At 37.7% G+C, this 18269-nt stretch overlaps 1 protein-coding gene across 2 annotated transcripts; it reads right to left on the reverse strand.

Moving 5' to 3' along the window:
• Window positions 1–8311: 8311 nt before the first annotated feature.
• FGG (fibrinogen gamma chain) lies at window positions 8312–17920 on the reverse strand. 2 transcript variants are annotated; one of them, XM_045998576.1, is made up of 10 exons: window positions 17761–17920; window positions 17616–17660; window positions 17227–17410; window positions 17027–17120; window positions 15255–15385; window positions 14772–14905; window positions 12552–12736; window positions 10566–10843; window positions 9033–9202; window positions 8312–8528 (listed from the first exon to the last, which is right to left on the reverse strand). In XM_045998576.1, exons 1-10 carry the CDS (start codon window positions 17836–17838, stop codon window positions 8514–8516), a joined length of 1314 nt encoding a protein of 437 aa, XP_045854532.1. In that variant the 5' UTR covers window positions 17839–17920; the 3' UTR covers window positions 8312–8513. The 2 variants fall into 2 exon arrangements, with proteins under 2 accessions (XP_045854532.1, XP_045854531.1); XM_045998575.1 differs by having other exon boundaries at window positions 8505–9202.
• Between the last annotated feature and the right edge of the window lie 349 nt (window positions 17921–18269).

Raw genomic sequence — 18269 nt, forward strand, 5'->3', positions numbered from 1 at the left:
GTAATCTCTCTCTGTCAATAAATAAATAAAATCCTTAAAACAAACAAACAAACAAACCATGACCTCTGTATTGTATTTTTCCCAGAGATTACCGTATCCTAATTTTTTTTAGCTCTAATGAGAAGGATGTTTCATTTATTTGTCCTTTTGAAATTAATAAAATATTCCACAAATTAAAACTATCTAATTGCTATGCCATAATACCTTGCAGGACTGAAATGGTATATAATGTATACAAAAAGAACAGAAATTCTATAGCTAATTATGCAAGATATTTCTGGAAAATATTCACTATGTCTTCCAGCATAGATCTATATGAATCTGTAATTTTGCTATTGTCCTAATAACAAGAAGATAAGGGTGCTTTGACAGGCCATATTTCATCAAAACAATATTAAATGCACAATTAGAAAGTACTAAAATTAATTTCTAAAATTTGAAACGCCTAAATTCTGAAAATTTAGAGACTTATGGTATCTTTTGGGGCCTCTGTCTCAGGTTTTACAGCAGAGACTAATCTATAAGGGGATCACTGTAAAACAATGGCAAGGCTACTTAGCTTTGTGTATCTGACTTTCTCTATTGGTCTCCTGTACTTGGAGGGTATTGCAAAAGTTGGCTTTTAACCAAGCTGTTGACCGTGAAAGGTGAGTAAGTTGTTGATGATATATGTAAGAGTAACTAATGGGACATTTACATTCAGAACTCATTAGTTCTGATGGTTCCAGATGGTTTCCCTGGAAATTACAATTCCAGAGAAAAGATAGGACTTTCTTTAAACATACAGAAACGATTCTGAGCTGGATTTACAAAACTGAGTGGGGGAGCTTTCCTTGGTCTTGCTTGTTTCTGTCACACTGCATTTCTCCTTAATCTTCTTATGCAGGAAAGAAATCTACTTTGTTATAATTGAACGATCTCCAAATTAATAGCCATTTAATAGAATAATTTTTCAGTAATTTTAAAATCAAATTCTGTAATGTTCCAATAATATATTGATAGTTCTCTCTCTCTCTCTCTCTCTCTTTGTCCCGATGCATTATTTTCATGGTCTTCAGCTTAAGCATTTTTTTCTTTTCTTTCTTTTTTTTTTCTTTTAAAATAGGCTCCATGCCCAACATGGGGCTTGAACTCAACGACTCTGAGATCAAGAGCTGGATGCTCTACCAAATGAGCTAGCCAGGTTCCTCAACTTCAGCTCTTTGTTTTTTTGTTTTGTTTTGTTTTTTGTTTTTTTCTTCTTAATTTATTTATTTTCAGTGTAACAGTATTCATTGTTTTTGCACCACACCCAGTGCTCCATGCAGTACGTGCCCTCCCTATTACCCACCACCTGGTTCCCCAACCTCCCACCCCCCGCCCCTTCAAAACCCTCTGGTTGTTTTTCAGAGTCCATAGTAACTTCAGCACTTTGAATCAAGTTTCCACTAAGTAGTTGTGAGTATGTGTGTATGTGACATGTGTGTATGTGTGTATGTGTTAGAGAGAGAGAGAGGGAAGAAGAAACGGGGAAGAGGAGAAAGATGAGTTCAATGAGGCCCCTGAGGTTTTCCCACTGCTTTACTTCTTGTCATTTTTCTAACTATGTCATCAATTAAATAATTCATTTTCAAGATAAATTAATTTTTCTTACAATGTGCTTTACTAAATTGATCAAATTGTTTTGAACATGCATTGAAGTATAAATGTTAGTTTTGAAAAGTAAAACCATTATATAGATGAATAATCAATTGATGTGTTAATATCAACAACGTGGATTCATTCTAACATCATGTACCTTTGGTCCATTAAATCTGGCTCTCTTCTCTGCTGGTTTCACTGTGGTTGTATTAAAGATTAGCAAACAAGATATATCAGTTGGTAATAATTTAATAATGGTATATTAAGATCTGGAGAAAGAGCATTTTTAAGTAACTTAGACTTTTCAGAGCAAGAAATTATATTAAACGTGTAAGTAAATTTAATTATCAAAATACAGTTAATTCTTTGTGATACTTATTGGAACTTTTAAAATATTTTTCTTTTCTTCCCCCCGCCCCCATTTTTTTTTGAGAGAACTGGTGCAAGTGAGGGAGGAGTAGAGGGAGAGAATCTCAAGCAGACTCCCTGCTAAGCACAGAGCCTGAATTGGGGCTCGATCACATGACCCTGAGTTGAAACGCAGTTATACACTTAACCAACTGAGTCACCCAGGTGCCCCTGGGGCCTCCTTTAAATGGGTCATTCCATAATAAAAGCAAGGCAGTTTAAAGAATGCATTTGGGTAAAATTTTGCTTAAGTAAACAAAAAATTAATTGAGAATAGCAGGAAAGAAGGCCCAGTTGGAGGATATTTTACAAAATATTTGACCAGTGTACCAGAATATAGGCCTTTCAACTGTCAGTGTCATGAAAGATGAGGACAGACTAAGAAACTATTACAAAAGTTGAGGAAGAAGATGTGGCAACTAAATGTAATATTGTATCCTGGGTAGGATTCTGGAGCAGAAAACAGACATTGGTTTTACACTGGTGAAAGGGAATAAAGTGCGGCGGTGAGGGAACAGTAACTACTAGAGTTGGTTCCTTGGTCTTGACAAATAAACTATGGTGGTATAAGGTGTTAGCAGGAGAGGAAACTGGGTGACAGGTATAGGAAATTTTTTGTAGTATCTTTATAACTTCCATGCAAAAAAATTATAAAATAAAAATGTTATTAAAACATAAAGGCAAAAATTATTAAAAATTTAAAATTATATTGCCAAACTTAACTGACATTGGTTTCAGATCCCATGCAGCAACACCAATCTTAACAGCAAAAAACCAATTTATTTTTGTTTTTATTTCCAAAGCAGTTTCATATGTTTTCTCATTTGACCATTACCACAGCTTTGTGATGTAAGGAGAGCAAATTGGAAGGAAAACATTGCCAGTCCAAGGTCTAATCTTAAAGTTAGGTCAGATGTTTTAAAGTCACATTTTAACTATTCGTCCCTGAGCATTTGAAAGAGGCCACTTTCATCACAGAGTAGAATCTGTCCTACTGTGTTTATTTAGGGGAAGTCAGCATTTAGATTTATTTAGGGAGGTTTCTCGTCTACCAGCAGTCGTTTTGTGCGTTTGAAGTTGCCAGGAAAGGAAAATCTGGCTAAGGACCTAGGAAATGAGAGTGAGGGCCAAGAATACTGGATTTTGGATTTGGGAAACACATTTTTGACCCAGTTGTAAACCCGATTAAATGTCATGATCCAGAATTTATCTGAGTTTGTACCTTCAGATATTTCCCAATTAAAGAGAAATAAGCAAGAGCTTGAAATCGTGCCAGCTAGCCTTCCCAAAAGTCTTTCAAACCTGATACCGAGGAGTGTTCCACAAGTCAGTGGTCAACCCTACTATCAGTACTTGTAAGGTGCCATGACTACAGGGCCATTTGGAATAAATCTTATGTTTATCACTGTCTATCTTTAGTTTCTTTGTTTTCCTTCTTAAGGGAAAAATAGTAATTGTCTTCTGGTATATAGGCCATTGTTGGAGAGTGATTATGATTTATGTGCACTTTTATGAGATCGATTAATTCTGATAATTCCTCTGTCTTAGAATATCTTGTGAAATCTCTCTCTCAAGAACCAATATCAAGGGTCACCTGGCTGGCTCAGCTGGAAGAGCATGCAACTCTTGATCTTGGGGTTGTAAGTTCAAGCCCTATGTTGGGTGTAGAGATTACTTAAAAATAAAATCTTTAAAAAAAGAGAGAGAGAGAAAGAAAACAAAAGAACCAATATCAAGATCATCTTCTCTAATCACAATGCAATAAATTTAGATACTAATTAAAAATAGTTTTAAAAATCATAGGCTTTGGGGCGCCTGGGTGGCTCAGTGGATTAAGCCGCTGCCTTCGGCTCAGGTCATGATCTCAGGGTCCTGGGATCGAGCCCCGCATCGGGCTCTCTGCTCCGCAGGGAGCCTGCTTCCTCCTCTCTCTCTGCCTGCCTCTCTGCCTACGTGTGATCTCTCTCTCTGTCAAATAAATAAATAAAATCTTTAAAAAAAAAATCATAGGCTTTGAAACCAAGTAATATTCACTTTCTTTTTTTAAAGTAATATTCACTTCCTAACCCTTGGACTCAAAAGAAAATCAAGGAAGTTATAACATACTTAGATTGTGGGTAGATCTTAACACAGAGTTGAATGAAAAAAGTAGTAAGTACATTGAAGAACTTAGCAATGTTTCTCAAACTATTTGTGGTAAAGAACCACTTTTGTTAAATTTCTAAAAAATTACAGACCTATAGATCATAAAATGAAATAAAAATAATCACTTGAAAAGTGAAATTAAAAAAAAGTAAGGATGTATCAAATGTAGGCCCTAATATTTATTATTAGATTCTGAAGACATAAAATTTAAAATTACATTTCAATGAATATAATTCAAGCAAAGATAATATAGGAAAAAATGTTTCTACATGCTAATTCTCAATTTTTCTATTTATCTTAACATAGACCAGTAACTAAGAATTTGGGCACCAGCCAGATAATACTCATTTATAATACAATGACTTTTATATCACTTAAAAATACATAACACAATAGATCAATTTATGATTATAAGAATGCATACAAATAAACACATCAAATCTTTTGAAATGATTTTTATTAAGGAGATAGAAAGAAGAAAAGGAAATTTCAATAAAAGAGAATCAATCAGTCAAGAGAGTGACCCAGCACAGATGAATAAGAATGGTGTTACTAGGATTATGATTAACTCAACCTCGCCTCTGAGGGAGATACACACACACAACACACACACACACACACAAACACACACAATGTATAAAACAATCTTTTTCATATTCTTAGTCTCTTTATCAACAATTTATTATTATCCATCTACTTTATATCCTTTTCCTATCTTTAACTCTTTTTCTGCACTCTTTTGGAGCTACATCAAAATTAAGAAATCATCAGGGAAGGGCACCTGAGGGGCCAGTTGATGGTTAAGCATCTGCCTTTGGCTCAGGTCCAGATCCCAGGGTCCTAGTATGGAGCTCTGTGTTGGGGTGAGGGGTTCCTTGCTCTAGGGGGAGCCTGATTCTCCCTCAACCTCTGCCCCTCCCCAACTTGTGCTGTCTCTCTTTAGCTCTCTCTCTCTCTCTCTCCCTCTTTCTCTCTCTCAAATAAATAAGATCTTGAAAAAAAAAAAAGAAATTATCAGGGAAATAACATTTTCTCCAGGGTTAAGTGTGTACTTCGTTTTTCACTCTTATCAGCTGAATAAACCAAAGATATCAACCATAAATACCTTGGCTAGTTTATATTGGTTAGAGTGAATCAAAAAATTTTAGCTCTTGTAATGTCCTCAAGTGTGTTGTCTATACTTATATTCTTCATTTCTCACTCACTTTCAACCCACCCACAAATCTGAAACATAATCTTTATGACTATTAAACATAAAGGGAATTGGGGAAAAAATAGCTACAGCCTTTCAGAGATATGTTTTTTTTTTAAGATTTTATTTATTTATTTGACAGACAGAGATCACAAGTAGGCAGAGAGGCAGGCAGAGAGAGAGAGAGAGAGGAGGAAGCAGGCTCCCCGCCAAGCAGAGAGCCTGATGTGGGGCTCGATCCCAGGACCCTGGGATCATGACCTGAGCGAAAGGCAGAGGCTTTAACCCACTGAGCCACCCAGGCGCCCCTCAGAGTTTTGTTTTAATGTTTTAAAACCTTTATATTTGTTCAGTAAATGATTACTCCAGCTAGTTGATTAAAGAACTCTGCCTTGTGTTTGCATGACCTGAAGTTATGGCATCAGTACACCTGTACAAGGACCTTCCTCTTTGGAAGCTCTCCTCTGTAGGTTTTTCAAACTGTGAGTCCATACACATCTGCTTTGCACTTAGGCTTATATTTATTTCTATTCTATTTATTCACTATTTTGCAGTGACCTTAGGTCTTGTATATCTAGGAAAGGGTTATCTATGGCTTGAGCTGTTAAGAAAAATAATCTGTGATTATTTTTGAACAATGAATGTTCATTCATTGAACTGAAAACTCAAACTCTTTGTTTCACTTAAAAGAAGATTTTTTTAAGTTTATCAAGATAATCCTTTCTATTTCTGTTTTGTTTGTGGAGACATGATCCAACTGGGCCTGGAAGTATTACCCATGCTTTATTTCTTAAACTGTAGCCCTTTGACATTTACCACTGAATAGTAGTAACTAAAAAAATTGGATTTTGTAGTTTATCTGCTTTTCTCTATCTCACTGGATTTTAAAATTAACTTCAAATTTAATATGTGCTCATTATAGCAAATCAAACAATACAGAGGTATATAAATAAAAAGTCAGACGCTCCTCTCTGCCAGTCAGTCTCCCTCTAGTCATCAATGCTGGATTATCCAACATGTAGACCAAATAACGTATTCAGGACACTCATAAAAACAGGGAGCTCCAAAATGTTTTTGAAAAAATGTTGTAATTGATATTTTAGAAGAAGCACTGGACAAGTGATCATGGGAAAAATCAGAAATTTTTGGATTTCTTTATATTAATTTTGTGGTTGAGTATTAAATTTTACATTAGATTTGTTGGGGGAAATGAATGTGTACAAAGAATGTATACATGTCAAGATTGCATTTTGCTCAAAATGTGTATTCATAGATACTTTTTACATAATTATCACTGTAGAGTTGTTTTTCATCCTAAAATTTCACTTATTATTTTCTAAATGTTTCCATGTTCATATAGAGATATTACACTCATTATGTAATCACTGCATTCGATTCTGTTGTACTAATAAATCATCTTGTTTGTCCATTCTTCCACTGTTATATATTTTCTAAATTTTTCACTTACTAGACATATGGCTATATTAGATTTCTGTACATAGATGTTTTCTTTTTCAAAAATGATTTTCTAAAAAAAAAAATGATTTTCTTGGGATAAATCACTGAAGTGATATTATCGCCAAACATTTGTGAATACTAATACTACTCTTCTTATCTGACCAGATTGCTCACCCAGAGGATTTCATAGATTCACAAAGGGAAACTATGCATTCTGAGTTTAAAAATGGCCTGAAGTATGATGAGGTGGGAGCAGGCAAGGTTGAAGGCAACGTGGAGGACAGGAAGGAGATGACTGACATTATCCTGACAGGGGATGCTGTATGTCCCCCCAAACATGGTGGCAGTGGATAATTGAGAAGGGGAAGAATATAACAAATATTTATCAGCTGGGTTTGACAGGCTCGATGATATGGGGAAGGAAGAATAAGGAAGACTGGAAGATGAGGGGCTAGGTTGTTGGGTTTGACAGGCTCGATGATATGGGGAAGGAAGAATAAGGAAGACTGGAAGATGAGGGGCTAGGTTGTTTGGAATATGAGAACTGTATGGAATAGAACAGGTTTGGGAGGAAGGAGGATACTATGTACAATATCCCCACTAACCAGCATGGTGGCTAGTACAATGAAGGCCTTCAGTAAGTGTTAGTTGAATTAATGCTTCATGCATACATAAATGAATGAGTACTACACACAGTGAATCAGTGTTCATTTCAGGCCCTCACAGGTATTTGGTTATATATCTAGAAGTTGATTTAATGCTTATAACTCCTTATTAGGGTATTTTAAAATCAGGACTCCTGACAAGAAGGAGGTGAGAGAATTAGGGGAAAAGAACTGTGGAGAGGAAGATAATCCAAAGCCAAAGCTGAGGACTCTAAAACAATGAGATCCTCCTCTCATGAAATCAGTCACTTTACATGGTTCACTTTCTGCCAACTACATAGACTTTGCTATTCCTTACAGAATGTTGCCAATTCCTATCTCTGGCTGCTCAGATCTCAATATCCCTGGATTCAGAATGAAGTTATGGCTCCATTCCACTCACTTCATTAGTTACCAGTGAGAGACAGAATAGATTGTTCCCTAAAGTTCACTGTTCTGAATTGCGTGCAATCCTCTCAGAATGCCCACATCTGGCTACAGGGGTCTGGAGCTAAAAGGTTTTTCTGACAGAATCCTCAAACAAACTTCTAGGTCCAGTTTTACCTTGGGTACCATGAACCTTGATTATGTGGTTGGGTCATGTGTTTATGTTCTTATACCAAATTTTGTCTCTAAGGTCTAAACTGTATTCTCCTGTATTTGTCTTATACCCCCAGAAGACAAAGGCCATGATTTCCATTTTTTTCATAACTCCCTCAGAGTCAAGAATAAGGTTCATTATAAACTAAGAACTCAGCAACTACTGATGATTTCCCAACTGGAATTACTGAATTGAAGGAAAATGATGGTTTTTATTGATCAATAAAATGTACCATGTTTCTAGTTTTAGGAAACAAAATGTTTATTGAAATGGCATGTAGATAAATTATCACCAGCATAAAACTGTTAGTGAAGTTTTCAATATGGGTTCTTTTTACTCTTAAAATGAAGTGAGGCTTTGTAAGTCCATTGTCCCAAAGGAAAAATATTATATTTCTCTGTTCAGATAAAGTCCTTTAAAAAAAGATCACTTTTGAAATGGTCTTTTAGATGTCTCCAGCCTATGACCAAAACAAAAATAAAAAGATATAATTCTCTCTGATTAAAAAGAAGATGAGTGATATGGGGGCAATAAACATGGAAAAAATACTTAGGCATTTGAAATGCTAGAGTTCACTCTGATTTTATTAGTATAAACTAAAATATATAAGAAATAATGCAAACAAATCTCCAAGACAAAATGACATGCTAATGAATGCAAAATATGGCAACAGTTTTATTATTATATATTTATGAAATAAGATAAAACATTATCTTCTTAAAAAAAACAAATTTTAAACAACTCTGAGATCAGTAATTTGGGAATATAATCCAAAGTGAGTTTTAGTTTCCATCTAAAGCTAAATACTCTTAATAAAAGACTTAAAATTAATAAATATAGTAAGAGAAAATAAAACTTTCAGAAAAGTTTCTGAAACTTTGTGGACTAACAGAAATTAACAGTTTAATTCTCAGGGTAAAGCGATTTAATCATATTCTATTTCAACATGGTGTTCTGGTCCAACCTGTTTGGCTCCCCCTAGGTGATGCTGCTGTCCTTCTCCAATGGCTAATCTGTTGAACGGGATTATCTTCATGGTGGTTTTCTTCATGGAATACCACCGAGATTGCCAAGTAGCCCAAATAATGCCATTATCATAACCATTAGGAGTGGATGTTTTTGAATAAGTGCCACCTAAAACAAATTGTAGATGTACATATAATTGCTATTGAATTTCCTTGCCTCAGAAAGTTTATAAAGAATGGCTTATTACAAAATACGCTGTCACTTACATCAAATTTATAGTTACCTACTATCTGAAAAACCCCTAATGATTCCTAAAATCCTGATTTACAATTGAAATACATTTATTACAAATCAACCTCTTATATCTATATTGCACTTTGTGGTCACATTCATACTAAATGTATTCCCTAATAACAGGGCTAGATCCTCAAATTGCCCCAATCAGTTTCTCTTCCTGAGCTTAGCCATCCTGGAATTAGCTATTATGGACCATCTTTCCACAAGCAAGTTAGTTAGAATGGTAAGAGTCACAATTCCCGACCAGATGACCTGAAGTCATCTAAAAACACAATCTCACTGAAAAGTATTAGGACTTTAGAAAACAGTTTTGGAAAGTTACTTTACATCTCCATTATACAGTGCAGACCACATTGATTTGCCTTCTCCTTGTCCTTGGGCATCAGATCTTATGTAATTTTGTAAAGAATTGTCTGAGTCCAATACTGGAGTGTTCCACAGCCTATCAACATTGCTATTCTGAGTCATGTGGATCAAACGCCTACCCTGAGGGTGTCTTTTAATTACATGGTTTGTAGGTGCAAAGATATGTTAGGTATCTTTTAAAAAAAAAAAAGAATGTTGTGAAAATAAAAGGTAAATTTAAATAGCTTTTAAGAGGATTATGAATCATCTATTGGCTAGCACAGTACCCTGAGGAGGTGAGATTGCTTATCTTAATGGATCTTTCAGAATCTGTAGAGCTTCCCCAACACATAATTGTTGGGTAGTAATAATTGTCTGTCATTAAGTTTAGTGTTTGGAAGTATTCTTGCCTTAGAGCAAACTGCAGTTTGTTACCCCCATTCTAAAATAAGTGCCTACACTTTTCAGGCTGGACTCCTTTTCTTTCAAGCTTCCATGGAACCATGCCCTTATCATTACTTCCCTGCTCTTAACTCTGTTCTTTCAGACACCTGCTCACTGCCCACTGGTTATATCTATCACGTAGCTCTTGGGAAACTGCACCAGGCTTGGTGTTTACAAGCACAAATATGATAATGTTAGTCCACCCAGATAACACATATGTCTAGACGTCTAGAAGAGATATCATAACCCAACCTGGTAGATCTCCTCTAGAGAGGCCAATTTCTGTGAAAGTTTAGTATTATCCAATTCTGATTTAAAATGAAAAACTATGTAGTAAGCCCCCAACTTCTTTACTAATTATTTCTCACTTTCTAATATGATCTTTTACCTTTTATAAAGATACAGACCATATACTAATTCACATATGTAAGGAAGAAAGCCATACCTTGGTAATAGACTCCATTGAGGTGGCCAGCATGACACTTGTTCATCCACCAACCAGATCCATCTTGTTCGGCACAGTTTCCTTCGTACTTATCATTGTCGTTGTCCCAAGTACTGAACTGCATGCCATTGTGGGATGTGAAAAATTTATCACTAGGGTCATCGCCAAAATCATAGCCATCAAAGGCATCTCCGGCATCTCCACCAATAAAGTAAGCATATGTCAGGCGGTATTTGTCAGCTTCAGGTCCCACCTTGAACATGGCATAGTCTGCAGTACTATAAAGAAGAGAATAGAGACATCATACCTTGACCCTCATTAGGGATCTCAGAAGTTCCTTTTCCATAGGAAAATTGTTTGGAAGCTTTAACTTTGCTTCTTGAGTCTGAAATGTGCTCACTGAATCAAATTTTATGCAAATCTGGCAAGAGGCGATGGATGTGTGAACCAGTTCAGAGCTCATCAACACCACAATTGGGGGTGCCTGGGTGGCTCAGTGGGTTAAAGCCTCTGCCTTTGGCTCAGGTCATGATCCCAGGGTCCTGAAATTGAGCCCTGCATCGGGCTCTCTGCTTAGTAGGGAGCCTGGTTCCTTCTCTCTCTCCCTGCTTCTCTGCCTGCTTGTGATCTCTGTCTGTCAAATAAATAAATAAAATCTTTAAAAAAAAAATCTTAAACAAACAAACAAAAGCACCACAATCGGTATAGAAGCATCTAGAAGAATTGGTCTAGAAGTTTTCAGGGCATCCTAGTGAAAACTAAGAACATTAGCCTATGCTTTTTGCCTATAGAATCCTAATATCAAATCCAGATGTGTGGATGAATCTGACTATTTCATATTTTCCACCTTTCCCTAAGCATTTAGCATTGCACGCAGTTATCATAAACCACAGCAAAGGGCACTGAGTGATCATTAATTAATGCACCAAACTTGAAGGAGCTACAGCTCTATTAGCCTCTCGTGGTACCTTGAAGGATGAGGTCTGAAAGGGATTTTTCTTTCCCAAAGCAGTGTGATAGTGACAAGAAGGAGGGCTTCCTACAGCATCACACTGAAGAAATGGTTCCTGTGTGGCCCATAAAATACAAGTTGTAAGATCAGAGAGTGATTCTTCCCTGGGAAAAATTGTGAGTAAAGGCCAGAATTCTATGGAGTGCAAGAAAGAATGGGCTTTGGTGTATGAATAGAAATTTTCAGAAAATATTTTGCTTCCTCCCTAATCTCCAGTACTTGGAAATTGGGAGGTGTATCATAGAGGAAGGTCTGCTGACTATTGTACTTCCTGATTTAAAAAAAAAAATTAAAAATACAGGTTTGGAGACAATATATTTCATTATATCATAAATATATCAAAATTATTATTTTTTTCCTGAATTTTAATGAGGAATGCTATGCTCAAATCTCCCAGGTTACTATGAGCATAAAGGGGACTTTATCTCACCAAAGGAGCTAGCTGATTTAATTTTAGGGTAGCTCATGGATTGACTGAATGGATTGTCATTAAAACACCAGGAAATTTGAAAAGTCTGGATTCACTTTTCAACCAGAATACCATTAAAAGGATAGGCTGTAGGGTCAACTACGTGAGTTTAAATTCAAGTTTTACCATTTACCAGCAACATGACCTTGGGAAAGTTAATCTCTAAAATGAGATTAATAATAGTACTTTCCTCATGAAATAGTTATCTAGATTAGATTAAGTTATAATTTCATGCTCAATGCCTGGTACTTATTAAGTTCTCAGTAAATATTAGATATTATCCTGTATGTTTCCAGGGTAAGTAGATTACACCAGAACATTCTCCATCCTGGATGGGGACCATCTTTTTGAATTGCCCAAGAATCAAACTAACTCCTGGGGAAAACAGGTTGGATGTGCTCTTGCATTTGTCAGGCTGTCTTTCTCTTGGCCTGTTGAAAACTGGAAAGTGCACATTCCAGACAGTATCTTCAACAAAAAAATGGAAGTCCTTTCTAAATAGTACCTGGTTCTGCCATCCCAGTCCTCCAACTGTATTCTTAATGCATATGGTATGACCGACTGTGTGCTTATCAAATGAATCTTCTCATTTCCCAGCCAAAATTCTGTGTTTCCAGTTGGAGACAGATGTCCAAATCCTTCTTTATATTGAATCCAATTTTTCTTGAAATCCAGACTGCCATCAAGCCTCTAAGTACACAATCGCATGGACAAAAGGAGAGAGTGGATTATCAGTGCACATAAAGAAGATTCTATAAATACCTTGTTGAAAATCTGGACAGTATGATTCCACTATTTACTAAGTGAACTTGGGCAAGCTGCCTTAGTTTCCTCATCAGTAAAATTAGAATAATGGTGCCTATTTCTTATTGTTGCAGAATTACACCAGAGAATTAAGAGAAATACTGAAAGGAGTGTCTGGTACATAGACAATTCTAAATCAGTGGTAGTTTTAAAAAGGCACTTAGAGGACTTCAGAACCCCAACTTGATATTGCTGATTTTTATACTGATGGTGGAAAGGTCAGCCTATTGCTCAATCTGTCTATGTCTCCAAAGGCCAAGGAAACAAAAGCAAAAATGAACTTTTGGGACTTCATCAAGATCAAAAGCTTCTGCACAGCAAAGGAAACAGTCAACAAAACAAAGAGGCAACCCACGGAATGGGAGAAGATATTTGCAAATGACAGTACAGACAAAAGGTTGATATCCAGGATCTATAAAGAACTTCTCAAACTCAACACACACAAAACAGATAATCATATCCAAAAATGGGCAGAAGATATGAACAGCCACTTCTCCAATGAAGACATACAAATGGCTATCAGACACATGAAAAAATGTTCATCATCACTAGCCATCAGGGAGATTCAAATTAAAACCACATTGAGATACCACCTGACACCAGTTAGAATGGCCAAAATTAGCAAGACAGGAAACAACGTGTGTTGGAGAGGATGTGGAGAAAGGGGAACCCTCTTACACTGTTGGTGGGAATGCAAGTTAGTGCAGCCACTTTGGAGAACAGTGTGGAGATTCCTGAAGAAATTAAAAATAGAGCTTCCCTATGACCCTGCAATTGCACTGCTGGGTATTTACCCCAAAGATACAGATGTAGTGAAAAGAAGGGCCATTTGTACCCCAATGTTTATTGCAGCAATGGCTACGGTCGCCAAACTGTGGAAAGAACCAAGATGCCCTTCAACGGATGAATGGATAAGGAAGATGTGGTCCATATACACAATGGAGTATTATGCCTCCATCAGAAAGGATGAATACCCAACTTTTGTAGCAACATGGACGGCACTGGAAGAGATTATGCTGAGCGAAATAAGTCAAGCAGAGAGAGTCAAGTATCATATGGTCTCACTTATTTGTGGAGCATAACAAATAACATGGAGGACATGGGGAGATGGAGAGGAGAGGGAGTTGAGGGAAACTGGAAGGGGAGATGAACCATGAGAGACTATGGACTCTGAAAAACAACCAGAGGGTTATGAAGGGGCGGCAGGGGGTGGGGGGTGGGTGGGAGGTTGAGGAACCAGGTGGTGGGTAATAGGGAGGGCACGTACTGCATGGAGCACTGGGTGTGATGCCAAAACAATGAACACTGTTATGCTGTAAATAAACAAATAAAAAATAAATAAATAAAAGTAATCAAAAAAAAAAAAAGAACGGCACTTCTGTCACTCACTCTCTCTGAGCGCCCCCTGCAGGATTAGTTGTAACAGTGATCAAAGATCAATATGGTTAGAGGATCTGCGATGGGTGTCTGGCTCTGGCAGAGGCAACAGAGGACGCTTGTCTTGGAATAGCCCAACTGTATCCTCTCAGGAAGTTTATCTTTTTGTGATGGGCAACCTTAGATCTTGAGCTACCTGATGCAAGAGGTCTCTTTTGGTTCTTTGTCATTCTGATACTGTGATGATATGAGCTCATGAATCTACAACATCAGTGCCAATACACTATTGAGTCAAAAGCACAGACTGGAACCTGCCTGGATTCCAGTCCTAACTGTGTTACTTATTATGTGAACTTGGGCAAGTTGTTGACCCTCTTGTGACTAAGTTTCCTCCTCTCTAGAGGTAATGATTGTACCTCACTGGAAAGTGGAGACATTGTGAGAACTAATTGAGTTCATGTTCACAAAGTGCTTGCAAAAGTATCTGGCATATGGCAGATATCGATCTGAGTGTTATTATATATGCATGGGGAGGGGGGGATACCTTCTGCAGCACTGTCCATCCATTTCCAGATCCATCAATTTCACAGTAGACTAAGAACTGCTGGTTAGCTTTCAGAGGTTTGATAAAGTAAAGCCCACTCTCCTTGGCTCCCTTATTGGCAATATCTTGACAATCTGAAGAAGGCAGAGAAGGAGGAGAAGAAGGAGAAGGAGAAGAATGTTTTACTGTGCTTTGAAATCCCCGTTAGACTGTCCCAGTCTTCATGATGAGCTTTTCACAGTGTTGCAAACTATTCAAGTCCCCCCCAAAACATTTTCTTACCTCTCACATCATCATTCCTTTCAAACTAGTTTTAGCTGCTCAAGAAAATTCTAAGCAAGTGAACACTTTAGAATTACTAGCTAACCACTTTCCAAATTATTCCTATATATTCCTATAAACACTTTCCAGATTAGTCCTATGCATTCCTATACATTCTCCTTTGCTTTGTATATTATATCCCAATATAAACATTTCACTTACCTTTCCCAGTTGTATCATGTATTTGTACTGTGTCTCTGCAAGGTTCCTGACACTTTGCTTCAAGCTGGGCTACCCTCTGTTTCAGGTTATCGATCTTTTGGTTATTTGAATTATATATTTCCTGTAAAAATCTACAAAGAGAAGAATGAGATAATGGAGTTATTCCTTTCAGAGCAGTAATTCTATATTTTCTTTACAAAATACTTTATGTTCTCAAGAAGTACTTCCTGATAAATTCATTCTTGGAAAAATTATAAAATTATGTTACTGAATTGAGATGAATTGAAGTTCTAAGCTTTGGGGAAAAGAAAATAAGAGAGTCCTTGTCAGTGAACGATGTCATCTTAAGCAATCACTCTGATTTTTTTTAAGTAGACTCCATGCCCAGCATGGAGCCCAACATGGAGTTTGAACTCATGACCGTGAGATCAAGGCCTGAACAGAGATCAAGGGTGGGCTGCTTAACCAAGTCAGGTGCTGTGGTCATCCAGGTTTTTAACTCTCCTGCATAAAGGGCAGCAGAGAACAACCTACTGAGTGAGGAACCTGGTTAATAGGAAGACCACCTGATGTTTCTTAGGACAGAACATTCATAGGGAAGGAAAGGTTCTGCTCAGTAACTCACAGGGGCCGAAGCTGTTCCTTCTCACTGAGGATCCACTGAGGGTCGATTTATGGACTTCAGTCCGTGACTTACATGGGACACGTATCTGGGGCATTATTTTACATAAAATAAAAAAGACACTTTCTCCTTCTTTTTAATGTTTCCATTTACATAGCTTTGGAAAGAGTCTGAGGGAAGTACAAATCTGTTTTTATGATTTCTCACAGGGTTGCCTGTATATACTCAGAAATGACAGAAAATTACTTATAACGCACAGACTGTTGTATCTTTTTTTGAAGTAAAGAAGGACAGACAAACATTTGACCACTTTTTTCTCTCCCAAGCCTTAAAAAATTTCTGCACAATAAGGTCCTTGAACTTTAATGACGGGCAATAATAATGCAAATTATGGTGCTAGTAATAACCACAAAACTAATAATGGCCTCTGATACCAAAGAGAAGCTAGATCCCTTCTGGGTCACTTCAGACACCATTTAACTCAATTTCCTATGCTACTTTGAGAACAACCGAGGGGGTAAAACTGAGTAAGAAACTAAACTGTATCTGAGACCCTATGCTCAGAAAGTCTGTGAGTCCCAGGAAGTTATTAACAGAGACATTTTACTTTTAAGTGAAGAGAAGAGAATACACGACTGCAGGTTCAATGTGCCATGATTGACACTTGCCTTACAATGTTTGTTACGCTTGGTTTCTTAAAACACGTTTTTTTGCTGCTCTGCCTCCAGTGGAATATAGGATTGTAGCCAAGATCCTCCCTCTACCTCTGCTTACTAATTTCCCCACCACTTATTTGTTGGCATCTTTAGAAAAAGAATTTCATTTTCAACAACCAAATTCCCATCAGTTTAAATTTATGTTGTAAGTCCAAGATGGGTGAGGGTTGACCATTTTGATAATTCTGGTCAGAACAGCGTTTGGAGACATATAGAACACCTTTCTCCCACGTGATCATTAAAAATCAGTTATAACCCGGGGCAGTTCATAGTGCGCTAAAAACTCCCACCTCTACGGTGTTCAGGATGGTCAGGCATAATGCCAGTTGGATTTCATAAGCGGGGAAAAATAAAAAGGTTACTTCCACTGAAGCTTGGAATATTGAATAACAACTAAGCCCGCTATGGAGATTAAATGAAAACAAAATGCTTACCGAATATTTGATTGGTGTGATCCAACCAATGCCTCGTATTTTATAATTTCTTCCATCATTTTCTTGGAATCCTTGGTAGCACTCACAATCCTGTCTGTAACATGGGATCAGAGACAGAAGAAGATGTAAGCAAATGGAAGCACTGATAGGCAGCAAAAGAACAGCACAAAGCATGGTCTCAGCTGTATTTCGTTTCTCACTTGGCTTTGGTGGCTCATTGGGATTATAGGTGACTTGGATTGACTTGATCAGTTCTTTGGCTTCTACTGTTTTGTTTTCAATTCGTGTGAAGTGGTCTTCCAAACTCCGTAGATCATTGTCTACACCGGTTTGGTAAGTGGACAGGAAATCTGCAATTCCACAGGTAGTTGGGCAGTAACTACCCTGAGAATACAACAAGAGAGTGATTAGAAATCTTGATTTTAAAAAAAGTTCGCATAAAGTCTACTAAGAAAAACAGGTAAAACCTAGATGATGTTTTTTTAAAAAAAAAAAAGTTTAAAATGCCAAATGATATTTATGAGAGAATCCCTTCTCTCCCTCTGACCCTCCCCCTTCACACACAGTGAGAAACATGAAAACTACTTACAAATCTTTCATCTAAGATGCAGCAGTTGTCTCTGGTAGCAACATACTGGAGGAGAAAAACAAAGAGATGTCACTAGCGTAGCACAGATTTTCTTACTTTTCAGCTGTCTGTTAACACAACCAGGTTCTAGAAACAGCGCACTTACTGCCAGGCATGTTGTAGGGAGCAGTACAAGAGAATAGAAGTAGAGAATTAAACCCTGGGGGTTCAAGGACCAAGTCATGGTGTCTGGGTGCCCGGTGCTCCGAGCCCTGTCCTGTCAGCGCTGTGGCCTCTGGGGTTCCCCTTGTCCCTTTATGTAAGCTCCAAGGATGGCCAGCACAGCCAGTGGCTGGGGCTGATCACGGGGCCGTCTTTCCAGCAAGGCGGGGAGGTCTTTCCCGTCTTTTTCCTCATCCTGGCTCCCACCCCACACTCAGTCAGGTTCGCAGCTTTGGCACACAGGGTGTAAACTCCTCCTTTTTGGCTCAGCTCAAACTTTCTCCCCTGAAACACACATCCACCTGCAAAGATTGGTGAAGCCTTAGCTCTTGCTGGGTGAGGGGAGGGGGCAGGGGGCTGTGTGTTGCAACCTCTTCCAGTAGGGGCTGAGAGCAAACACGGAGGGCTGACCTCCAGGAGAACAAACCCGCCCCAACCCGAAGAGGAAGCCTG

This window comes from Meles meles, chromosome 2 (genome assembly GCF_922984935.1).
Source record: "Meles meles chromosome 2, mMelMel3.1 paternal haplotype, whole genome shotgun sequence".
NCBI lineage: Eukaryota > Metazoa > Chordata > Mammalia > Carnivora > Mustelidae > Meles > Meles meles.